General features: G+C 44.2%; 1 protein-coding gene across 1 annotated transcript; it reads right to left on the reverse strand.

Moving 5' to 3' along the window:
- Positions 1–206: 206 nt before the first annotated feature.
- On the reverse strand, positions 207–26,508 carry hsd11b2 (hydroxysteroid (11-beta) dehydrogenase 2; the record flags this gene model as incomplete). Its single annotated transcript, XM_084437341.1, has 5 exons — positions 207–613; positions 1,957–2,094; positions 3,594–3,779; positions 9,849–10,061; positions 26,235–26,508. 5 exons carry the CDS (start codon positions 26,506–26,508, stop codon positions 207–209), a joined length of 1,218 nt encoding a protein of 405 aa, XP_084293467.1.
- Positions 26,509–27,088: the final 580 nt, after the last annotated feature.

Below are 27,088 nucleotides of genomic sequence, written 5' to 3' on the forward strand. Positions count from 1 at the left end.
GCCAGTTCTTGCTTCTTGTCATGTGATAACTGATAATATACCATTTGGTGTTTATTTATGATCCCTTCAATAATTACAATGTAAAAAAAAACATTTACAAAACAAAACATGTCAAAATATGACACTATGAGTGTGTTACAGAAGTGGTCCTATAGCTTCTTATACTGTACATATTTACGTGTATATCGTTACAAACGACTAACTGTTTACTTGTCAAGTTTCTCCACATTGTTGTTGTTGTTGTTGTTTATGGTGTGTTTCAGGCTGAGGCCATTTTCTTTCCTTAGGGCAAGAGGCGTAAGCTTCTTCTGGACGAATAGTTTCTGGAGGAACTTGTCGCTGATGCTGACAGGGAAGTAGCTGAAGATGAAGTACATGAGGCCCACTCCAGGCCCTGCGTAGTAGGATATGTGGGGCCGCGGAGAGAGCAGCGCCTCAGTGATGGTGCTGATGACGGGGCTGAGGTTCTTGCTGGCTGTCTTAGCGTAGGTATGGAACAGATCCTTGGTCTCCTCCATGTAGTCCTCTCCGTAGTCCTCCAGCAGGGATGGACTCAGGTTCTGAATCATGTGCTTGAACTGACACTCCCAGTACTCATGGTTACTTGACTGACCTGGGAACAGAGGGCACAGCAAAAACGTACATTTATCTCTGCGTAACAGGAATTCAAAACAGGCCACATCTGAAAATGCCCATCTCTCTCTCTCTCTCTCTCTCTCTATATATATATATATATATATATATATATATATATATATATATATACTGTAGGAGTATTATTGTGGGAGAGTGCAATCATCCAATCCACCAAGCAACTCAAAATAAGTTAGCTGCCATTGTGGGGTGTAGTCCCAAAAAATCCCTATAAGAAAAATTAATGGGATTTTGGAAAAATGCCAAAAATAAGGTCTGTGTTTAATGGAGACTCCCAGAATAAATACTAAGTTAAACACTGAAGATTAATGAATTTTGAAGCCCTTAGTTGGTACTGTTTAACATGTGTACGGTGAAGTTTAGGGCTTTTTGAATAAGTAGCTACAGTATGGTACAGTTTCTTACAGATTGTGTGGTAATGGTTGTGCATGATGGGTTTGTGCGAATGTGCGGTTAAACCCACTAAAGGGTCTGTGTGGTAATGCGCTTGGTGTTTCAGTAAATAAAATTAAAATAGAGCACCACGCTCGACCCACAAAATGAGTGAGTTTAACAGAATAATCCTTAGTGAATAATCAAGGCTCTCTATAACATTTGTGAATGTCTGTGAAGATAATCAATGGGCCAATTTGGAAGAAGACAGTTCCAGCATCTCTTTCATCCTAAATCAAGGACTGTGATGTTCTAGCGATTTTCGGAGTATGCACCAACAAGGACAGAGAACTGGCGCGGCTAGAGAGGGATGATGGATTGGATGGGAAAAAGAGAAGTGTAAACACTGCACTGGGCACACTTTATCCAGACATTTACTCTTTAATCCCCTAGATCAGCTCTTGGCTAGCCGAAGCTTTCAATCAATGTGAAAAAAAGAGGATAATTACTGAAGAGAGATGAGCGTTTTCAGGACCCCGACATATAAACAACCAGGGATTAAAAACACCTCATCATACTGGCTGTTAGGAGCAGACTTGCAATGATTCCTTGGGTGAATTTGCTCACTGGCTATTCATGGTCATCCCATTTACAGCCAGGCTAAGTGATCATCTGCACTTAACCACTTATGGGGAGGTTTCAGTGTCAAACGTGCTGCTTCAGAGACGACTGTTTTGCACTCATTCTGCGTCATTGCAGTCAGAAAACTGCTTGTTTAAAGTATTCATTCTCCATGTGTTTCACGGCGTATATTCAGTGTGGTCCAGTTTAATGTGTGGGGTTAACCCTAACTCCAGAACCATTTCCCCCTGGGTCTCCCCCAAACCCACCCCCCCACTCCCCAGCTTCTCCACAGTAGGTGCCCCTCACCTGTCTTGTAGGAGGAGGGCAGGATGGTGGAGACTTTGACCCCCCATGGCTCCATCTCATGACGCAGGGTGTTGATGAACAGGTTGAGGGCAGCCTTGGAGGCACCGTAGGCGGCCAGGCAAGGAAATGGCTGATCTCCTACAAATAAACACACACACACACACATCATTCCCTTAATCTCTTTTTGCTGACGTCTGAAAAAAGCAGAAATGGGTCTAGGAGAATTTGCAATCCTTTCAGTACCTGAGATGTGCTTGATTGAACTGGCATGGCACTATTCAAGAAATGATATTTAAATGGAACTCCAGGCAGGCTCAAGCAAACTCTCTGTACTTGAAAGGATTTAAGGTAGATTATATTTAACCCAGAGTAAATCATTATGTCATAAACTGTCCTCACTATTCTTAACCCACACATTCAACAACACAAACAGTAACATCCTTCATAATCTTCATTCTCCTAGGATTACCTCCTTATTTTGCCACAGTGGGATTATGTCTGTTTATTTTTCTTACATGAACCACCAAAAGACATGACAATAACAAAAGCACATAACACAAAGTTGTCCACAAAGGTAAAATAACTGTTTTCAACAATTTTTAGGATATCAACATCATTTCTGGCACTACACATAAGTACTGTACACCCAAAAAAAAGCTGTTTAGGAACAAGATGTACTGTAACGGTTTGGCTCCTTGCGATATGCAGCCAGAAGCCAGCTCTGGGGCTGTTTGGACACCAAGCAATATTACTGTATAGCTACAGTACTGATACTAAGGAGGTTCCAACTGGAACGATACTGCAGGCCTCGTTAAGGAGCTTGGAGAGCGTTTTATTATACTATATACAGTTATCCTGTAATAAAGACAGTTGCAACACACAGCGGTTGTGGGGATGAGAGATGAGTGTGTCCGCCAAGATTAGGGAGGAAGTACTGGAGCCAGGTGGGGTTAATTGCCGATTGAGACTGTTTATATATGTGTGGTTTGGCCTTGGGGCTGTTCATCTGGAATGAAAGGCCTTTGTTTTGCAAGGTGTGCTTGGGCTTTTAACCGCTGACAGAATGGCAGTGATGGGGTTGTGGGAATAGATGGGATAAGATAGGGAACACATGTAAGTTACTGTGTCACTGACTCACAAGCTGAGGTGCTAGGGGGTGTGGAGGTGTGTGTAGGGGGTGTGGTGGTGTGTGTAGAGGGGGTGGAGGTGTGTGTAGGGGGGGTGGAGGTGTGTGTAGGGGGGTGCAGGTGTATATGTGGGTGGGGGTGTTCTGTATGTGAGCAGTGGGAGTGTTGGCATATGATCTTACTGTGGAGATTAGATTTTTTTATTTATTAATTGGATTTGATTGCAACCATTGAATTTGTAAAATGAGATTTATTGTATCAGTATGTGTATCAACCAGGGCAAGACAAAGTAGTATGAAAAGTATTTTATGAGTGCTTGTTTGTGTGCATGTGTGTGTCAGACCTGGTTCCAAGTCTGGTGTGTGTGTGTGTGTGTGTGTGTGTGTGTGTGTGTGTGTGTGTGTGTGTGTGTGTGTGTGTGTGTGTGTGTGTGTGTTTGTGTGTGTGTGTGTGTGTGTGTGCATGTGTGTGTGTGTGTGTGTGTGCATGTGTGTGTCGCCATACACTAACCTGCAGGGCTGGATATGGTGATGATGCGGCCCTTGGCTTGTCGTACGAGCGGCAGGAATGTTTTGGTGACGGTCAGCGTCCCAAAGAAGTTGACCTCCATGCAACCCCGGAAGTCGGACATAAGGGACAGCTCAGCGTCTCCAAAGTTCACACACACTCCTGCGTTGTTCACAAGACCCCAGAGACCTAAAGTGACAGAGAGAAAGAGTTGGTTACACTACATTTAACATCACTCTTCCCATCTTTCACTTACAGAAATACCAACATCACCATTGTAGAAGATACACTGAAGACCAGTTTCGTTATTTTATCCATCTATTATTTACCTAATTTGAACTGGCATGGGCCAATTGGAGCTTACAGCCCTTGCTTGCCAAACTGGTGCGCATTTCCATACATTTTCCACAAAGGGGCAGTCTTTCTCATTATCAAAAGCTCTCCAATATGCTATTGATATAATGCGAGTGTGGATATGTACAGTACTGAAAACTTTTGTGATTTCTCCTTGCACTCAGAATATCGAACAGTCATAGATAAGAGCTAAAGCCGTATGAAGCATGAACATCCCGTTCCATGTTGTGGGCCTTGGTGATTGTTGTGCAGTGTGACCAAAGAGCAAGCATTTCATTAATTTCTGAGGGACATCAGTGGGATTTCTCCCCAAGATAATTTCATTTGGAATGCTTCTCCAAGACGGGAAAAAAAAGGTAAGATGCATCTGGAGATAATGCATGCTGGTAAAAATATTAGCAAGGATTGAAGGAGGAGAGAGAGGGGTGGACACCCCCTGTTGATAATTTCCTCATAGGGAACATAAAGGATGATGTCATGAGTCTAAAATGCAGTCTGAGTGAAGTTTCTCTCTCTCTTCTCTCTCTTTCTTCACTCATTCGACCATCACAGTTTAATGTGTGGTTTTTTATTACCAAAATGTGAGAATGCAACATTTATAATGGCAGCAGATTCCCTCACCCCCAGCAAAGGCTATAATTTCACTAAAGCAAGAGGAAACAGTGACGTTAGGGGCAATAAACAAGGGGAGAGAGAAACTCTTGGAACTGGAAGGAACGTTCTGTCCCAAACTGGGGTAGGGAGGGAGGGAGGGAGGGAGGGAGGGAGGGAGGGAGGGAGGGAGGGAGGGAGGGAGGGAAGTACGGGAGAGGGAGAAAGAAAAAAACACACAGAAGCAAGGTGTAGTTGTTTTTTTCTTCTTTAATAGCCTTCGAGTACGTTGGGGTCATTGACACAGATTCCACAAAGGGTTGTGAAAGTTCAGTGGTACAGCTGGAACAAAGGGTTAGGGTTAGGAAGCGTCTTCAGCACAGAGAGATTCTGACCCCGGAGGCTTCAAAGTCACTCAACATACCGTCCGCAGCTGTCCTCAACCACCCACCTCTTTGATGAGAGTTACGAGAAGCCTACGTGTGCAGATTCTAACAGGTGTGCATTAGCACAGATCACGTTTGCATGGAGCGTGAAAGTGATCAATCAGCTGAAAAACAAGGAACGAATGTTTTTGCAATGTCAAACGAGTACATTAAGTCTTTCCACTGAATCGGGGCGTGCGTTAAGTTCAGCCAACATTGATGCAACACCGGGTTACTAAGACTATCAGCTCAATCTGATTATCAGAGCAGAGCAGAGAGAATACAAATGAAGTGTTGCAAGCCCAGACGGGTTATGCAACAGTCTTGTTTCTATGAAAAGATCACCTGAAGGATAATATTTTGTTTTCTTTTCAACTCTATCACTCCATCATTCAGAACAGGCAGGCTACTCATCCATGCTTCAATGAGTGGAGTTGCCAAACGCAGTCAAATGGGACGGTTAGTTAAACGGGAGTAGTTTAAGACCCAGGTTTCTGGTGGGGAGCTTGTGTTACCCTCAATGACCCTTCACTTAGTTTAAGTGTCGGCCTTTTCTATGTAAACAGCTCGTGACAACCCTTTTGTGCTGCGAGGCCTGTTAATGTTGATCCACTGACCTGTGTGTGTGTGTGTGTGTGTGTGTGTGTGTGTGTGTGTGTGTGTGCAAACACACGGCTCTTATCACATGGCTGTTAAAGAACACACAACCCACCACTTATTGGAGGTCATTGGAGGTCAATGTCTTAGTTTGTGTCATAACCTTGTAGTCATTCACACCCTGCCATCACTGTAACTTTGGCAGGACTTTCCTACAGATGGGAGCCCTTGGGGGTAGTAACCTTACTCGCGGGATCTCAACGCACCGCCTGCGGCATTCCGCACCACCGCTCGCATGTCAATAGAGGCAGAAGTAATACTACTCATTGACCCATAGCTTTAACCTTGTCTGGCACATTATAGTCCTTGTTCTCTGTCTGGTTGTAATTTAATTATTACGAACATAGCCTATCTATCTACAGACTCTGTAACTGACGTCGGGTCTATGTCTGTTAACTCATGGAACAAGGTATCGGGACAAGTAGAGATTTTACACAGTAGGCTAGCTAACTAGCTAGCTAGCAGAGTGTTCTTATACGGGCCTGTATTGGAGAGTCTTCGGAACCTCAAGAAGAACATTTGCGAGTAGTGCACAGTAAATGAATAAAAGTGCCAAGTTAGGCTCCAGTGGCATTCGAGAAGAGGACGTTTAAGACTAAGATTGTTGACCGTGTGTAAAAGTGAATTAGCTAGTGTGTGCACAGCACTAGGTTAGCCAGTTGCAGTGTTGTGAGCATTCTAGTTTTTAATTTGCCTAGTTTGCGTTTTGTTGGCACACTTTCTGGAGAGGGACATCCAGAAGGACTCCTGCTACAGCTCTGCTTCCCCCCCACTACGGCTTGGCTCCGGCTGGTCAACCCCCAGATCAACATCGCAACCTGTCTTCTGGGACGCAGGTGAATTCTGTCCGTTAGCCCGCTAGTGGGCACTTTTCCGCTGGTTAGCCAGGCAGTGCACACTCTAGACAGAGACCGTTCTCGTGAACTCGGGACATTCAAGGAAATTCCTGTCGAGCTGTTGCGGGACCATTCAGCAACGTTCATATTGGAACTGAACTGTCCGGATCGTTTCAGCATTACAGCTACATTATTCAGCATACACAGTTACTTTCATCATTACAGTTACAGGAATTATCGTAACATAAGCTAACTGTTTTACCCACTGATAGCTACCGTCTTCTTCACTTCCCCTTCGGTAAAACATGACAGCGTTGCATTGTGGTATAGTGAAGTGCCTAAGCGGAAGCAGGAAGAGAAAACCGCCATGGGACTGTCAGTACCCAATCGGTTCCAGCTGCCCAATCGGGTACTGACAGGGACCTTAAATCAGAAATACCGCAATGGTGAAATGCCGCAAGATTATTTCTAGCTACTCTTAACTGTATATTGAAAACAGATAGGGTCTACATCTTTGCACTGTCAGTGCATGCTTCACAGCACTCTTGTCATTCTATAGCAGGTGTCCTCCTGTCATTGGCCTGGGAATTACAGAGACTGAGATTCTTAACCACGCCTCACTCATCTGCTTCTTCTTCATCGTTTGGGTTAGTTGGTGCGGTCCTCTCCCCCCAGGCTCGGGGCCGAGGGGCTATCGTTTTACCACCCCGAGCCTGGGTGAGGGGGTCATATATATATCCAGGCACACCTCCAGGAGCCACTTCACTGTTTTGTCATCCACGGCCGTCAGGCCACGCATTCCGTTGGGTGTCCGGTATGTCGGACAGTCCTGGATGACGTGGTCTGCGGTTTGGTCTGGGTCTGGGTAAGTCTATCCCGGTAGGGGAAGGACCAGCGGCCGGGATGAAATCACAGAGTCTGGAGGTCTTTGCCTCCCACTCTGCACTCTGCATTGCTGCAGGAGATCCCGTGCAGTAGGCACAAAAAGGTGTCTCGACTTGAGACGCCGTGGGGGCTACGCTGTTGCAGCAAGCCTTTCGTGGAGCAGTTGGTTAGGCTTCACGGCCCGGCAAGCGAGACGTGCTGTGGTTCCTGTGCGGCGGAGGCCAGCCGACACCGTCTTTGCCTCGCTGAGCTTCAAATCTCCATTTTCGGAGATATGCCTCTAGTGTCTGCATGTCCTGGCTCAGGGTCTCCTCCACGGCCTGCCAGTCTCCAGTGAAGTACACCAGCACAATGTCGTCTGCGTAGGCATACTTCCTAGAGACTGTGTTCAGCAGGTCGTAGGTGCTGATGTGTACACACACGCTGACCCCATCTCAATCTGTCTGTGGCCTCAGTCGGCTCTCATCCCCAACTGCACTTTGACAATACATTCCCTCTCTCTCCTTTCTCCCAGTGCGCTGGACACTGTAGCAGACCGGGCTCGTATTACAGTGCACTTAAAGCCTGACCCTTGGTGCTCTCCTCCTCTGCATGTACGAGAGGAGAGCCCCTTCTGCAGCTGTCGCTCTCACAACCCCATCATAACACAGAGAGGGGGCGGGGGGGGGGGGGGGGGGGGGGGGGGGGCGATGCTCTATCTCTTTAAGGACTTGGAGGCTGAAGGGTTGCTATGGGCCTCTCAGGACACCCGAAGAGGCTTCAATGGAACCACAACTTCAACCAGCCATTGAGAAGGAGTACTAATAGTAACCTGCAAGAACGGTGTCTTGTGGCGACCTACTTTTCACCCGGGGCACAAGTTATCTGCCCAGAGGGTTCGGGAGGGAGAGGGAGTTGGCATTCCAAAGGCGGTGTGTGTGTGTGTGGGTGTAGGTCCTGGAATTTATATTATGCAACAGCTCGTTCATTGGCCTAAAGCGGCCCCCAAAATGAAAAACAAACACAGGACCCTGCGGAGATGGTCAAAGAGTAACCATCTCCCTACAACACTGGCTAGCTACATACATCCATGATCAATCATCAATCGCTACCACTTAACCGAAAACTTTCTTCCACTTAACTTGATGAAGTGCTTTTCCCTTTAGGCTTTGAGGCACTCAACATGTGAGTTGAGCAGGGTTCTAAGAAGAGAATGGGGAAACCATGGTACTTTGGGAAAACTAAAATAACTTGTGTTACCTTATTTGAATCCCACTCTGAAAATAAGCTCTTCTCCCCCCCCCTCCCGTTTTCTTCGTTTGTCAGGCACCTGGCAGGGTTGTGTGTGTGGTGTTTTGAGGCCAAGTGAAAATAAAGCATGCCCTTGATTTGCAGCCAAACCCCACACAGCCCCGGCCGTGAGAGTATATGAGTGAGTGTGTGAGTGACCTTTTCCCCTGCAGTCTTTGATTACACCGTGGACACACACACACACACACACAAACACACACAAACACACACAGCACAGGCACACAAATGCACTTACAGCATGCACACATGCGCACACACGCATGCACACACAGTAGTGTCCTTAGATGACTTTTAAAAAGTAAACAGCCACAGGAGCCCACAATCCAGCTCATATTTATAGATCATCCCATTATGTATGTCCTGTGTATTCTGTGGTTCCTTCCTCTCCATGCCATGTTTACAAAATCAGGACAGGGATTTCAATGTCAGGATTGACAGTCACACTGAGTACTTGAAATTGATATACACCACAGTTCACAGCATGTGTGTGTATAGTGTTTGGATTTGTTTATGTGTGTGTGTGTGTGTGTGTGTGTGTGTGTGTGTGAGTGGTCGGGTTCGAATCCCCCCTGGGCATGCCGAAATGTATGGCTTACAATGGTGCCGTGACCCAGATTCCCTGTGGATGTGGAGTGAGTTTAGGAGTTTGAGTGAAAGAGAGTCTTTGTGAGTCCCGAGTAGGTAGCGAGTTGTTGGTTAAACTCACTCCCCCAGTATGAATACCGTCCACCCACAACCATGAAGAGCTAGCTTGTCATCAGTGTAGCTAACGGTGTTTGACCTTACTCTCTCACCTGAAAAAAATGATATGTCCATCTATGGAAAAACAGACCAATGAATGAGTGAGGGTATAATGTACTATATACAATGAAGCCCAATTCTATCAGGACAAAAAGTGTATCAGCTTGCTAGTGTGCAAGGAGGCTAGCTCAGAGAGAGTTGTTAACTAACCTAACAACTAACCTTCTGTGACGCACACCATGCTACTAAACCAGACATTTTTTCTAAAGCTTCGGATACACTAGAAGACTTTCACAATCTTAACAGATTATGAAATGCCTGGGAGTATACACTAGACGACTGGCTTCTGATGATTTTGCGGAAAGATTTAGGGGTGCTAAGATGAAAGTTAGGGGTGCTTGAGCACCCCTAAAAAGGGTCCATAATCGCCCATGGTATGGGTTACACATGTGTCAAATACTTAGGACCAGGGGTCTTACCTCGGACTCCCAGTTTGGCTTTGGTGTCGAGCAGTGCCTGCTGCACCTGCTGTGGCTGAGTGATGTCCACCTGCAGCAGGGTGAGTCGAGGGGAGCAGGTCCTTTGGAGATCCCTGGCTCCTTCCCCAGACAGGTTCAGCACCGTGGCAAACACCTCGAAACCCAGCTCGTCCAATTTCCGTGCAGCTGCATTCCCAAAGCCAGTGTCACAACCTGGGAAGAGAGAGACAGAGAGCGGTACAGGAACAGTAATAAATTAACAGTAAAGTCTGTATCCAAGAAACGCTTAACTATTACTGATGTGTTTTGAACATAAAGTGAAGTTATTTGTTTATAAAAATCTTCGACTCGACTTGTAAACATTTTGAAATGGTGGATCATTTCAAATTGAAGAGAAGGTAACTGGATACTATAGTGTAATTTGCAATACTCCAGGGAAGTCCTGGCTTGCAATTTAACAATGAACTATGGACTGAAATCCACTCTCTCTAAAACAACAAATAAAGGTCAGCCTGTCTTGCATCATGAACATAAAGTTTAATCAGAGCCAGAGCAATGTTCAAGAAAATACAGTTAAAGATGCCACTTGCCAACTGAGCGTAACCTCTTATCACATGTAACATAATAGAGATGATTGAGTTGGAGATAAGGCACTGAAAGCCGCGGTAGGTGGTCTATTTTGGTCTATTTTCCTTGCCAAAATTTGTTTGATTCTAATCAGGTGGGTTGTTAATTTAAAACTCGTTGTGATTTGAGGTTCACAGCTGTCAGGGAGAGTTGTCAGCTTGTTTTTTTTTATGGTCTCTTTTACGACGCATGTGAACTATGACGTGACTAAATGTAATGAACATTACAGTGCCACTCTAGTACATAACTGCCCACCCCCCCCACCCACCCACACACAGTGCAGGACAATTCACAATTATAATAAAAACTCATGCATTATGACCATAACAAGTTACTTTTGAGCACCCAGAAAACATCACCAGTTCATCAAATATTCAAAGGGGCAGTAAGAGGAATTGCTGTGGTAAATGTGTTAAACACATGGATAAAATGTTATTTTCCTCCCACACCAGCACATACTGTACAGCTCTGGGTCAGAAATTTACACCCAAGTGTCAGTTTTGTACTCTATGTTTCGTAAACTACATTTTAACCAGCCACAAGCCCTGTGATGCTAAAGTGGCAGGGACTCAAAAATGGATTGGATCAATATGTTTGGATAATACAAGAGTTCCAGAAGGCATGTGTGTGAGTGAGAGTGTGTGTGTGTGTGTGCATGTACTATTCACTGCATCCAGGGTTCACTCTTCTCACCTTTCCCGTGCATCTTTTATCCAGCGAACAGCGGGTTTGATGACACTTTAATGATCCCCCCCCATCCCCTCATCTGATCTCCCCACACCACCTTCTCTCCAATCATCACATCTTGTCTGACGGTCCCTTAAGGACACAACAAATCATTCAATGTTCTAGACGCCAGGGTTTGTCCCATTTTCACAAGTGTTACACAACCTACTTTCACATCTCGAAAACTTTCACAATCCTTCCTAAAACGACTTCTCCGGTTCACATATCGCACACCTAGCGTCTGTACTTGAATACTGAATAACTCGAGTGTGACCCATTTCAAAGTCTGCTTGTGTATTCTACTGTATGCCCTTTGTTTTTTTGGGGGGGGTGTACAGTATGTAGCTTATCACACATTGTAAACAACCGAGAGTGAGTGTAAGAGAGAAAGAATGTTGTGAGGGGATATTTTTGGACACAGGTTCACTGTCTTTTTCTTCACAGGACACCGTACTGGATGTCTTCCAAGGACATTGAGTAAAAGAGCCCGCCAGCGACCCGGTGGAACACGGGAGGGCATAATCAAACACAACGGGAGGACAGCACAGAACAAACAACATGGAGCGCTGCTGCTTTCCTGTGACAGCGCCCTCAGAGTTCCGAGTGTTCCGAGTGTTCGGGTTCTGAGAAAGAACATTTTCTACTGTAGCTAGTCACGCCCACATCTGACACACTTCTGGCACATGCTGTATGACGAATTCCAAAGACTGACTCTGTCCTCCTCTCTTCCTCCCCACCTCACATTCACACCAAAGTCACCAGTCCCCTCAACTCAATTCAACTCAAACTTGATTTATAAACCACATATAAAACAACTGAGATCGACCAAAGTGCTGTACAGGTAGGTGAAAAATAAATGACAACAAAGACACTTCAAGACAAAACCATACATACAAACACAACAATACCCTCAAAGACAACAATACACACACTAGCCTGGGAGTCATGCTCAACTAGAATTGAAGGCCAGGGAGAAAAAGTGGGTCTTCAATAAATATTGAAAAACATTGAGGGTCTGGGCGGATCTGATGTGGAGGGGCAAGCTGTTCCAGAGCCAAGGGGTAGCCGGTGCAAAGGCTCGGTCACCTCTGGTCTTTAGCCTGGTCTTGGGCATGTCCAGTAGCAGCTGGTCAGCCGACCTTAAGGCTCTGGCTGGAGTGTGGCGATGCAAGAGTTCAGCCAGGTAGAGGGGAGCCAGACCATTCAGAGCTTTAAAAGCAGTGCTCAATGAAAAGCAGTGCAGCTGAAAATACTTATCCATTGTTGTTCTTTTGTGTTCTACAGTGATAGCAGCACGCACAACCTTGTCATCCACACCGCCCTGTCATCGCTGTAACTTTGGCAGGACTTTCCTATATTGAAACCAGACAGGGTCTAGACCAGAGGTACTCAAATACTAATAAGACCACCACCCCCCCCCCTCCCCCCAATAATCCAAAGGTCCGTCTTTTAAGAAAACAATTATAATACAAATCCCCCCCCCCCTCCCAACTAGTTCACACACACACCCAACAAAGGTGAATCAAACCATTTCAAGTCCTGTATTCTCTCCTATCGTCTCCTTCCTCTCCTCCTGTCTCCTCTCATCCCCTCCTGTCTTATCTCCTCTCCTCCTGTCTGTCTTATCTCCTCACTTCTTGTCCGATTTTACCCTGTGGATTTTTCTGGAAAGGTCACTTCAAAACGACTGTCTTTATAGTGGCGTTTGAAATTGCCACTTCACAAGAGTTACTGTTTAGTGGCATATTACACATTGGTTTGGTGCTTGTTGGAGGGAGGATGAAAGCATATTTTTTGATCCATTCATCTGAATTGCCTATTTTCACTGTCAACTTTTTTTTGGGTCACCTTTGAACATGCCAGCTACATTAGAAATATCTGAGACTAAAACTAACGTCAGGCTAATCAGACCCATGAGAGTTCTTTCGGTGATACTCTATGTAAACTATGCTTCGCTATGTTACTGCATACTGCATATTTCTACAGTATATGGGTCTGGGACACAAAAATCTGGTGTTGAAATCCTGGCAATTCATTTGTAGCGCCAGAATCCCGGCAACACCAATCAGTAACGACTTTCCCGATCAGGCGCTCCCACCCATAGATATTCCCCGCCCATCTAACCTGGGTTAGCGTCTCTCATTTGCTGCTATGACCTGTCACTCTTTCAATTTTAACCCGTCGATACGCCCTCACAACACCAGCTTGGGTGGGGAAGTGGCACAGACTCTTATGTAGTATGTGGTGCACAGCGATTCAACTTACGTAATATTTGAGTATTGAGAGAGACTAACGTCAGGCTAACTACTAGCTAGCTAACTGCAGACGAAACTAACATTAGCTATGCTGTCAACTCATCTGCGCGGTCAACTCACATGACCCCAGTGTTGCCAGACTGGATTGACTATTTCCCAACTGCCCAATGTCAGCAAAGGTACACAGTAGGTCACATGGGAGGAAAACTCCAAATCTGGCAACACGGCCAACGCCAACTCCTTGAAGCAGAGGACATTCGAAGTGCTGCTTGCAGCAGAGAAAGCAGAGAATTTTGACTCGTCACATCACAGCGATGTCACGGAAATAATACTATGAAAAGTACAATTTACTCAGAGTCCGGAGACAGTTGTGGTTTGGTAGGATCCAGACCGGAGTCCGGACTTTGAGGATGGATGTTAGACACCTTTCCACTGGCAATGCATGCTTCACAGCAGTCCTGTCATTCTACAGCAGGTGTCCTGTCAGAGGACTGGGAATTACACAGACGGGAATTACACAGATGGATTCTGACACTTATACTGAAGTGTCAAAATGTTGAATAAAGTTATACACACATACATACAGTACACACATACTGACCCCATTTCTATCTGTCTGTGAACTCAGTCACCTCTAATCCCCAATGGCACTTTGAAAACAGCCCCCCCCCACACACACACATGTAACAGAGTGAAAGAAAGTCCTCGAGAGTCCAGACTCGGTAGCGAGTTAAACTCACTCCCCCAGTATAAATACTGTCCACTCACACTGATGGGCTGGCTTTTCATGGGCATAGCAGGTTAAAACGGCGTCTGTCCCGCGGGAGACCAGGGTTCAAATCCCACCCTTGGCATGCCGAGACATTTAGATTACACACACACACTCCCTCTCTCTCCCAGTGCGCTAGACACTGTAGCAGGCCGGCCTCGTATTACCGTGCACTTATAGCCTGGCCCTTGGTGCTTTCCTCCTCTGCATGTGAAGGGAGAACCTTTTCTGTAGCGGGCTCTTTCTCTTTCACAGCTCCATCAAAACACTCAGAGTGTGTGTGTGGGGGGGGGGAGGGGGGGGGGCGCGCTAGTCACCCGGTTTCCCCATACTGCCGCCTCCCCTGCCCTAATGTTACCTCTTTAGGGACACAGACTGAATGATTGCAATAGGCCGCTCATAAACCAGCCATTGGGAAGGGGTACAAACCTGCAAGAACGGTGTCTCTTGGCGACCTACTTTCCCCCGAGGGGGTATAGGTGATCGGCTCAGGGGGTTTGGGGGGGGCGAGGGAGTCGGCATTCCAAAGGAAAGGTGGTGCGTGTGTGGGTTTATGTCCTGGAATTTCGTTTATGCAACAGCTCGCTGATTGGCCTAAAGGGCCCCCAAGTGGAAAAAGAAACACCGGACCCTGCGGAGATGGTTGAAGGTCTGCGGTCAGGAGGGCACCAGCGTGGAGGGAGAGATCCAGGGTCAACACACACATCTGTCTCTGGGTGATGGTATCGGCCCTCACGTGTGGCCCCTTGTGGGCTTTATGGGACTGTGTGTGTGTGTGGGGGTGGGTGTGTGTGTGTAAGAGAGAAGAGGCGACCCCTCACAATTCAGTTTATGGGTCCTCGTGTTACTCTGAAATACACTGCAACCCTTCAAGTCTGGAACTGATCGAAGTCCCTTCTGTCATGTTGTAGTTAGCATAATACATAATGTATTATGTAATATAATCATGTATTGAGAATTCAAGGTGTCTCAATCATAAGCTTTTGTGGAAGTTGGAAAACTTACCTTCAGTAAATACTGTATTGGTCCTTCTGCATGTGGTTGTCATGTAATACACCATCCAGATGAACTGACTCATCATTTGGTCACGCACTGTATGACGCCATGGGCCCATCTAAGGCTGAGGTGTGAGAACCCTGTGTGCCCACAGGTGCTTAGTCTCAGTTGACATGGAGTCCTTCCAACGTAACAGGCGGAAATCAACCGGCATTTTGAAAGAGAGCTATAGAGGGTGAAAACCTTGCGCGAGGGAGTGTGATATTACAAGCCTTGTCCTCAAACAACTCCTGGATGGAAGAGCTGCAGCATGTTGCTGCCTGTTCATCTGCCATCGGAACCACCTGGGAGAGTTATTGTTGTTAGAGGGGATATTTACGGTCGCGCAAGGTTATGGAAACGTGTGTTCTGCCTTTAGAGAGCAGGGAGTGAGCAGAACATGCAGTAGATTGTGGCCTATTAGAGAGGGAAACAGATCGGATGTGCTGAGTAAGAATACAACAGGCCTAATTTTGCAATCAGGGGACTATGCTGATGTTCTAACTAGCGTGAGCTAGCTAGCGGGTCTTTTTGGGGACACTGGACATATCTGGGTTCTCCAACGGACCACTGGGAAACTGAAGTTCTGCTTAACATACCCTGTCAAGGTATAATTAAAGTTCTGCTTTCCCTTCATCAGGAGAAAAGAAAAAAAAAGAACGGAGTCCAACCAAGCTAATACGTTGGCATCAGGGCACTGCAGCTTTTCTCAGTGGTTAACGAGAGTCAGCTGTACTCCAACTTACTCTGGAATATCTCATCTGTCCCAGACAGCTTTCCTGAAGTCCTTAACATGGGAAACAGCGTGCACAAGATGTGCTGGATGTCTACATTACTTAATACAATTGAGTTGAAAGCCTACAGTATTTCTGTGTAATGCAACAACTTTGGTTAAAATTATTAAAGGGACAAGTGCAGGAAATGTCTTCTAAAAAGCAACATAATTCTTGAACAGTTCATCCAGAGCATTGCTTATACAGTAGGGGCTGCCTGTTCAAGTATTACTGAAATTCCCCCAGGAAAATAATCAAATTTATTCTACAGAGAATTTCGGAAAGCCCTCCTGCTTGACTTGGACATCACACTTACTGTAGGAAAAGTGTGCAGAATTCGCATCGGAACACCCCTCAAGCTAAAATATGTGCAAATACACCACACACTAAATGCAGCTAGGTAACACAGTAACTTCATTGTAAACAACTCGTTCTTTGTTTAGATTAAAATTTCCCCTAAGAAACACTGTCATGTGTCCTTGTGGTCTAATAAACATGCTGAATGCTGAAGTCAAAGAACAAAGTGTCAGAAGAACAAAGTGTTCTTTAAAAAAAAATTTGGGGAATGCTGCACTGTTTACATCCCGCTTCCGTTTCAAAAACCAGAGACTGTACAGATGGTGTAAAGGTCATGGATGGTCGGTTCGTAGATTAGTGCCTCATAGCCTACTCCGGTCCTGGAAGCTCCTCTCACATAATCCTACACATCCAAGTTGTGTTGTATGCGACTGCACCCTAACCTAGGGTGTTGAATCCAAACAAGAGAGCAGTATTGGTGTTTGGGTAACATTTGGGGACCGTAAAAGATAGTCAGCCATGTTAGACGAGCTATCATGATCTAGATCACCCGTGAGAGAAGGAGCTCTGAACGAGTCCACCATCTTGGAAAAGATGCGCAAAGCGGCGGAGAGAGGGAGAGGGAAAGCAATAGTCGTGCAGTAACGGCTGTGGACCAGCTATGTTTGATGAGCTCTCATATTCCAGATCACTCATAGAACAAAGAAATAGTTGATATGCTTTGGATAAAAGCATCTGCTAAATGACTAAAGTAAATGTAATGTGCAAAATGATGGTTTTCAATGAGGCAGACAGAGCAACAGACGTGCTGTATATGGGTGAACCGTCACCACAATGCTTGTGAAATGTCACCACAATGCTTGTGAAATGTCACCACAATGCTTGTGCGTGTGCCAGAAGAACACATAACATACAGTTTTCGGGAGGTCCTGATCTCATGTACTTTATATCACCATCTAGTGTTCTGAAACTACATTGAATCCCCTTAATGCTTTTCTCATTGTCAGTCTCTGCGTTTGGTAGCTCAGCTGGTGGTGTTGTCTCTGCATTTGTTAGCTCAGCTCGTGTTGGCACCACAAGTCAGTCTTGAGTCATTCGGAGGCAGGGAGGCATCAAGTCATGTCCCAATCGAATATTTACAAATATGCTGCCTGCTGAGGGGCCTCCAACTGGGCAGATTTTGAAGGCAGCACAGATGTACAGTATCCTTTGTTGGTCAAGATATCCCACAATCCCATGCGCCTGCTCCACTGCTTTGACAAAAAGAGCAATTTTGGAGAGCAATTTTGTCTTCATGACTGTTATGTCATTTAATTAGGTTAGAATATGTTTTCAGGTGAGAAAGTAACCATGTAGATTCCCGAAATGTGGCCAGTTTAACAAAATAACGCATTTATATATCTTTTATATAATTTATATAATGTTAGCTACGCTAACATTAGCTAGCTACATTACGTTAGTGGCTGGCTACCTTTTTAACCGCGTGGTTCAACAGAAATGTCGGAACAAATTAACAAGTTGTAAAATGATTTGGTGACCAATATCTTTAGCTAGCTACGTAGCTAAAGTAACTGGCTTACTATATTGTTGTCTTAGCTGTTGGTAAAAAAAAAATGGATTAAAAAAATAACTTTTCGAAGCTATTAAGTTAGCCTACTGGAACAGTCATTCATGGCTGGATGGCAACTGGCAGTCAAATAGACTAACATATCAAACAAGCATTTATTTGCTAAGATGGCCAGCATAACAACCAGTTTGATGGTTTTTCGTCAACAACAACCAGTTGATGTTGCGAAGCAAACTACCCTGCAAACACTTTTTCCAAAATTATTTTTTAGTGATTATGGACCGACAGGTTTTTGGCGACATGGCATCATGAAGTCGTTACACATTGCTGCGCACACACACACACACACACATTATATATATATATATATATATATATATATATATATATATATATGTGTGTGCGTGTAATATAAAATCTTTCCTTTCACACACTATCATTACCGATAGGGTTACCCTAACGTTACAGATTGCAGTGATGCACTATGTGACGCTGTTATTGTTAGCTTTAGCTAGCTGGTTAGCAATATTTTCTTTACAAGGCGAGTGACTTGAATATTATGCAGTTGGTTGATGGTGATAACAGTTAAATATGTCAACAGGGACACAACTAACATACGAAAAGTTTATTCAATCACAAAAAAGCAAACACAGTTTATGTCGGAGGTGGCCAAAAGTACAGAAACTCCATTCATTAAAATGCATTGTACCCCACTTCCAGAACTGCCTTGTGTACAGTATCTATGCAACGTATAAATGTGAATGAATGTTGGTGGTGGTCGGAGGGACCGTAGGCACTGATTGGCAGCCACGCTTCTGTCAGTCTGCCCCAGGGCAGCTGTGGCTACCCAGAAGTTGCCCAGTCAGCCAGTCCTGTGACTTCAGTAACCTTCATCCTTTGAGGAATGCAGCTATTGTATTGTGCTTCAATTGGCTTTGTAAGAGGTTTAGAACATTTTTTTGGTCTTGTGTTATTTCCAGATTGACCCTCGAGTGACTTATTGCAGGCTTGGAGCAAGATAATGAAGGCCGTCCACTGGCTTCTCTCTTTGGCAAGATGGTTGGTATTTTCAATGTCTTTTTGGCATGTAGATATGAGGCTTTCCCTGCAGCAGTCCTGTTTGCTTTTGGGGTGATTCACTGTGTTGGACTGTTCTAACTAAAGACGGATTTTCCAGGTTACCGGCAATTAAAAGTTAAATAAACAAAAACAAGTAGCCAGCGGGAGGCACTAGATCTGTTGGCAGACTTCTGCTATTTTAGCCCTAAACACTTTGCTGCCAAGTCCAAGTATTTATGTGTGCGTGTGTGTGTTGAGGGAGGGGTGCGTGTTAGTGTGTGTGCATGTGTGTGTGTGTGTGTGTGTGTGTGTGTGTGAGAGAGAAAGTCTGTTACCATGACACTAGACGGCTTCTCTGTGGGGGAGGAGAGGGGGCATCAGGCTGGCCTATGGTGCGCTTTGTCCAAGTACGGCCTATACCTTGATCACATGTGATTACTCTGGCATAGCTCCCTTACCCAGTGCCCCAAGCCGCAGAGTCCAAGTGCTATCCAGTATACACCCTTCAGTCTCAATCCATTTAATAAGGCAGATAAGGCACTCTAGTTCAACAACCCACTGTTGACATACAAACTGTTCTAGCTGGAGGCTGGTATAGTCGCTGTTGTTACTGTGTAACCTATATTTGCTTGTTCTATCTCAGTCAAAGGGCTGATGAATTAAATTTCAAAAGAATTCTCTACACCTGCATGGGAGGGCTATTGACATTAATGAGATCCATGTCTGTCCATTTACAGTGAGGGAAATAATTATTTGATCCCCTGCTGATTTTGTAAGTTTGCCCACTGACAAAGAAATGATCAGTCTATAATTTTAATGGTAAGTTTATTTTAAGAATAATAACAAAAAAAAAGTCCAGAAAAACACATCACAAAAAAGTTATACATTGATTTGCATTTTAATGAGTGAAATAAGTATTTGACCCCTTCGCAAAACATGACTTAGTACTTGGTGGCACAACCCTTGTTGGCAATCACAGAGGTCAGACGTTTCTTGTAGTTGGCCACCAGGTTTGCACACATCTCAGGAGGGATTTTGTCCCACTCCTCTTTGCAAATCCTCTCCAAGTCATTAAGGTTTCGAGGCTGACGTTTGGCAAATCGAAGCTTCAGCTCCCTCCACAGATTTTTTTTATGGGATTAAGGTCTGGAGACTGGCTAGGCCACTCCAGGAGTGGGTTGCACCAACTGGTCTTAAACTGGTCGTAAGTTAAGTCGGTCTTAACCTTCCTGGGCATAATTTAAGACCGTTGCACCAGCTGGTCGTAGGCAAAATTTTCACTATGACCGGGCGTTAATTCTATGCCTACCCAAGAGCAGGCTTAAGTCTAAGCTTAGAACGTTTATGATCAGATTGACATAGTCAATTGTAACTGACGGTTAGGCTACTATTTGCAGATGTAAATAGTGACACTTAGCCTATTATTTAAATAGTATTTTAATACAGTAACGGTAGGTAGGTTTAGTGCAATGGCTCGTCTGATCCACCGCATTATTAATGACAGGGCATTTAGACGTAAACGCGTCGTTAGGGGTCGGAGCAACCCGTTGGATGTCTATGATGACACTGAATTAATAGAGATGTTCCGATTTTGTAGGAGAGACCCATCTACAGTATGGCTAAATCCGTTATAGGACGTGCAACACTAATCAGTGACTGTTATAATAGCCTCATCACGTGCAGTAACATTGCTTAGCAACTGACGCTGTTACATTCTTTCACATGGACACGCAGTTCTAAGACCGGTCGTAGTTGCGCCTAGGCGTAACTTTGGTTGGTGCAACAGGCTTACGTCCATTCTAAAAAATGGTCTTGGCTACGACCTGTTTAGCAGTTACGACCGTCTTAAATTAAGACCAGTTGGTGCAACCCACTCCAGGACCTTAATGTGCTTCTTCTTGAGCCACTGAGCCATTGCCTTGGCCATGTGTTTTGGGTCATTGTCATGCTGGCATACCCATCCACGACCCGTTTTCAGTGCCCTGGCTGAGGGAAGGAGGTTCTCACCCAAGATTTGATGGTACATGGCACCCTACATCTTCTCTTTGATGGGGTAAAGTTGTCCTGTCCCCTTAGCATAAAAACACCCCCAAAGCATAATGTTTCCATCTCCATGTTTGACGGTGGAGATGGTGTTCTTGGGGTCATAGTCAGCATTCCTCCTCCTCCAAACACGGCGAGTTGAATTGATGTTTAAGAGATCAATTTTTGTCTCATCTGACCACAACACTTTCACCCCGTCCTCCTCTGAATTATTCAGATGTTCATTGAACATCTCTGTTCCTCAGTAGAGATGTAGATGTTGTCAGGACTGCTCTTGATGTGCTTGTGGAGGTAGATTCTTGGGCACAAGGAGAACACCTGAGACTTGGACAACTCTGACATCACACCTAGGAGAGCGAGTGAGAGAGAGAGACCATTAAAAAGGATTCTCTCACCTGTAGTACAAATATAGAGTGATTATACTGTATGTAGTTAGAGGGGCGTAACAACCCCACCACAACTTCAGACTGAGGAGAGGAGAGAGCATGAGACACTTGGTTCCCTCCTCTGCTGGTGTTCAAGGCCTCAAAGTTGAGCATCAAAATAAACTTGTAATACTTCCTGGGGTCGCACAAAGCAGGAAGTAGCATGTTACCAAAATGCCTCACTAGCAAACTGATACCAACACACCTGGAATACTCTAACCCTGACTTAAAGGCATAAAGTGGGGAACACATTCTTGAAAAGGGTTAATGCGAAATCAATGATTAAGCTAATTATCCCATTTTATTCCAAGCGATGAAACAGTACAAATGTGCAGGAGTTAGAGCAAGCAGTAGTGTGCTTGACAGCCATTGTCTTCTGGTAGCCAACGAACAAAGGCCCACCACAATGCTTCATAAAAGTAGAAAAGAAATGGCCACAACTGAAATATTTCCAAGTTGTCAACCGAACGTTACAATTAACAACAAAAAGCTAAAGTTATAACACTCATGGCGAGTAATTTTACGTAGGCTACTTGCCATGTACAGAAAAAGACTAATAAAGTTAGCTAACGTTAGCTGACATTGGAAAGACAGCATTTGATAGAGAATCATTACAAAAGGGTAGCTTGCACATTACGATAGCGTCATTTACTACTGGGGCAATAGCAAAATACATAGCTAGCTATGTAGACATTGGAATTTAAATACTTACAGTACAGTTACAGAATCTGTGTTGTTGCAGGGACGAGAGAGGCGAGTTGGCGCCGCGGGAATAGTTCAATTAAAATGGAAGGATACCCTGGTTTTCTTCCTTTTCTTCTTCTTCTTCTTCTTCTTCTATGGGTTTACCGGCGGATCTCAAACAACTTCAATGCATACCGCCACCTACTGTACCACAGTGTGTAATATCATATAATTTACCTAGTTCTTAAATTCTAACCTGTGTCACCTTAAAAAGTAAATAATTCCATGTATTCTTTGTTTTACCCTTATAACTCACATTTAGGTTGCAAAATTAGGACTTGTTTGTAGGCATATGTTTTATCATTATTTTATTAAGTCTAGACTGTAAATCTTAATACAGAAAAAGAATGTGCATATATATAATTATCAATCAAATTTGAATTTACACACACAACAGACATTAAAGGATTGCTCCTCAATATTACAATTCTGGGGCCCACACCAATATTCTTTAAGGGGGCCCAAAATTCATAGCAACGGCCCTGCATTCAACACAGTGTGTATCCCATTCAACAGTGTTTATCCCATTCAACTCAGTGTTCATCCCATTCAACACATACAGTACACAGACACCCATAGTACAGTTCAGTTCTCTTCACTTACAGTGTTTGCAAACACACTTATGACGATTTATAGTACATCCATAATCCATAATAGGAAATACTTATATATAACCCTTCTGCTTTAATGTGTAATTGGCTGTCCTTTCTATTAAGTGTATATATATTTATGTTGAAATGTTGTCTGTAACTGTAACTGTATGCTGCCCTCTTGGCCAGGTCTCTCTTGTAAAAGAGATTTTCAATCTCAATGAGACTAACCTGGTAAAATAAAGGTAAAATAAAAAGTTTTTTTTTTAAATAGTCACCTTCAGTGATTTCCTATATTATTATACCACTTGTTCCATATAAAAAGGATGTCGGATTTACTTTTATTTACTTCTATGGAGATTAAGGTCAATACCAACACAGCCAAATGTTCCTTGTGTAATCTGGATATATAACATTAGCAAATGCACTGTGAACCTGTCGTCCCCCACCCATGATACATGTTCAATGTGAGTGGTGTGGGTTTTTCTAGTTTTCTAGTTTAGATTTATTTGGTGAAAAGGTGTTTGAGGGTTGTGCTTATGATGTGAGGATTCATAATATCCATGTTTTTACATTTTAATTGACTTTAAGTCACTTTGTAGTTTAATAATATACGCTGATGCTACTGTTAAGTATGTTTGTCTAAGAAGTTGATCACTTATGGTGAAAATGATTGTTTTGTGAAGGGTTTACGTATGATTACATGTTTTTGTCTTATTTGAAAGTATAAGATATATTAATAAACAAACACACAGAAGCCTTAGAGCTAAGACTCTCAAATACATGGTAGCCTACACATGGTAATCTATAGAGCCGGCATATACTGTAGGCCCATCATATTTTTTGTCTGGGCTTAATTCTAAGCATTTATTAAGTAAGTTGTGAATTAAAATATCTGTGATTAAAATAGTATAAACACATCAAGCTTTTTTAACTTTCTGTAGTGCAAAAAAATACAAAATGAAAACAACAATGTTTAAAAATAAATTAAAAAAACGGCCATGCTGTTCTACTGTTCAGTGTAGTAATAATGTTGCTATTAAGAGATGCTAATAGACCTACTGGTACACAATAACATTTCTATTAACCAATGCATTTTAGCTTATCATTGTTAACACTTTAGACATCTATTGTGTCTCAAAAGTAAAGTGCATTATTATTATTATTATTATTATTATTATTACTATAAAGGTTGCATCTCGGGTCGCAGCCGGCGGGGGGCAGTGCGGTGCACTCCGGGTTCTCCCAGCACACACCACAGTCCAAACCCCCCACAAGGGGAGCTGGTGTAGCTCAAAGTTTTGTTTTGGCTCTGTGCATACACACGTTTGTGCAACATGTTTGGTATTGCTGCATTCGTTAGGTCGAGAGCTTTAAGCCAGTCCAAAATCTGTGTATCTGTGACCTTCCCACATTGAGATATGGCCGTTTCAATCCCTCCCATTGACAATGAATGGGGGAATTTTTCGCAGTCCAAAAAAATGGATGGAGATGAATGGGTGGCTAATGTATGTTTGGCCAGCTCTGTGGCGCCCCCCCTTGGGATGCAGCTGGCAGGGGGCGGTTCCGTGCACTCCGGCCTACCCCCAATTCAAAATCCTGTGTCTCTACGCCCCCACACTGGGACACACTTTTGTTTTTATTTGTGGATCCACCCTGTGATTCGGATCCACTCCAAAATTTAATGGGTTCTAAATTTGCCCATGCTACACGTCTCCACCAATTATCATGAATATCGGTCTGGTAGTTTTTGCAGAATCCTGCTAACAAGCGGACAAATAAATAAACAAAAGAAAGAATGAACAAACACGCTACCGAAAACATTACCGCTCGCCCTGTGCAGTCGCTGGGGCGGAGGTAATGATCAATGTACCCACAATGCGCCTACCTATGAGAATCTTGACATTTAAAACAAGCACCAAAAGAGCTATTACACACCTCAAGCTCTGAACTCGAAAGCAGATGAGACATGAGTAAGCCATACTTTCACTGAAACACTTTTGCTGATCCTGCATTTTATGAAACATCTGACCGTTATGAGAGGATTCGGTGTAGTGTGATGCAACTTCTGACCAATTGTGTCACATTTGCAACTGGTAGAATGTAACAGTCCCTCTGAAATAGCTACCAAACACCTCAAACTCTGAACTCTGTGGATTGATCGAAAGTAGACAGCCTCCTGAGTAGAATAAGACTATACTGTACTTTTACTGAGACACAGCTAGATCAACGAGAAGACAACTAATTTCATTCAACAACTGTACATGAGGAATATATGTATCATGGGTGGATGAGAGATTCACTGTGCACAAACTGTGGTATGTGGAGGATGAGTATAAATTGATTCATTTTGTAATAGTAGCGAGGCCTTACCGGACCAACAGACCTAACAACTGCAGAAGCCCAGTTACGCAAGTTAAATCCCAAGTTCTGCTTGGTTGTTAGTTTTTACCTAAAACTGTGGTATTGGGTAGACATTCCATTCTGGCCCCATCAGCAAACACTATGAGAACGTTGAGAGAATCAAGAAAAGGATGGAGGAGAAAGGAGATTATGACTTTGGCCCTCTTGTCCTTTCAACATGGGCTGACATCTCAGATATTGAACTGGTAAAATAATGTAATAATTAATGCTTCTGGTAAACTGATGCCCTGTATAACAAAGTCATTTCTTGAATGTTTAGTGTTTAGTCTAATTGTCATCTACTAATACAGTTGTGATAAATGTTCTATTCTGTTGTATTAAAGTGTTTGGAGAAGTAGTTTGTCGTTCTTCCTATAGGAAACTATAAGTCTGAACGCCCTGTGCCAAGTACCCTTTTAGATTTAGGACTTACATTTGCTTCCTAATTGGCTTTGTATTCCAATTAAGGTTGATGTAACATTTTCACAAGTACATCTTACACAACAAAGTATTTATGTGGAGGAGTAATCGCTCTCTCTCTCTCACTCTCTCTCTCTCTCTCTCTTCAAATTTGGAGAACTGGGACAAATCTAATCAGGGGACATTTTTGTCTGACTCTTTGAAAGATACCGTGTTGAAAGATACCCCAGGACCCACAGAGCACACACAGTTATCAATGGATACACAGATGCCCTGTTCATACAGATGAACATTGTGTGAAGTGTGCCCAGCACTTTGACCATGATAAGATTTGGAAGTTATTTGTAAATACGCTTTGAGCCACAGGTGCTTCACCCTCTCACACTATAGCTAAGGATATGAGAGCTGGACACAGAGTTGGACCCTAAGATGTGCATTTCAAATATAATTTAAAAACCTGATGATCTCAAAAATGTTCCACTTTATAATTGAAAAGAACAGACAGAGCAATTAGGAAGGGAGAAATGGAGAGAGAGATACAAACATAGTGAGGCAGAGAGAGACTATGGCAGAGAGAGAGACACACAGACAGAGACCGATACTGACTGAAGACACAGACATGTCGACTCATTCTTTAGACAGGTGTCCCTTACCTGTGATGAACACAGCCTTTCCCTCCGCGGGAAGAGGGGGCGGCGTCCTGCCCCTGGCAGAGTAGAGGTAGCAGGCGAGACAGAGGCCAGCCAGGACCAGGACCACAGGCACACAGAAGGACCAGAGCCTCTCCACCAGTACCGTGGCGCTAAGCCACGCCACCAGCGTTGGAAAAGCACTGATGTTGGACGAAAAGACCCTCTTGATGGCACCGCCGACAAACACTGACATCACTCCCATGTAAATCCAGAAGGGCAATGCATAGTCTTCCATTGTATACAACGCTGCCAAGAGAGGTCACAGGTGGCCGTCAGTAGTGGTGCTAGGCAGGGGGGTAGTCTCCGGCAAACGCTCCTGCAACCAACTCTCTCTCTCTCTCTGTGGATGTCTCTCCTGTCTCTGTCGCTCTGTCTCTCTCCCTGTCGCTCTCTCTCTCACACACACACACACACACGCACACTGAGTACAAGGTGTCTGGAATACACCGGTAACAGTGTGCCTCCCTTCCTTCTTCTGGACAGCAAAGGCGTGTGTAAAGCTCTCTCTCTCTCTGTCTCTCTCTCCTACTCACACACACACACACAAACACACCCCCACCAGGCACAATAACACACCACACACCTACTCATGGAGGAAGAGAGTGGAGGCCAGTGCACGGGGCTCTGCTCTCCCTCTCAAGTGTATATATAGAGCAGGCTGCTTCGGAGGGGAGGGACTATGGAGGTAGAGATCTAATCTGTGCCCAATGGCCAAAGCTTTATGGCAGTTAAGGGCAGCAGCAGTAACCCCCCCCCTCCCCCCTCCCCCCCACACACACACACACACTATCCCTTCTCCATCCTTCCACACACAT

The sequence above is a fragment of the Borostomias antarcticus genome, assembly GCF_949987555.1.
Source record: "Borostomias antarcticus genome assembly, chromosome: 4".
Lineage (NCBI taxonomy): Eukaryota > Metazoa > Chordata > Actinopteri > Stomiiformes > Stomiidae > Borostomias > Borostomias antarcticus.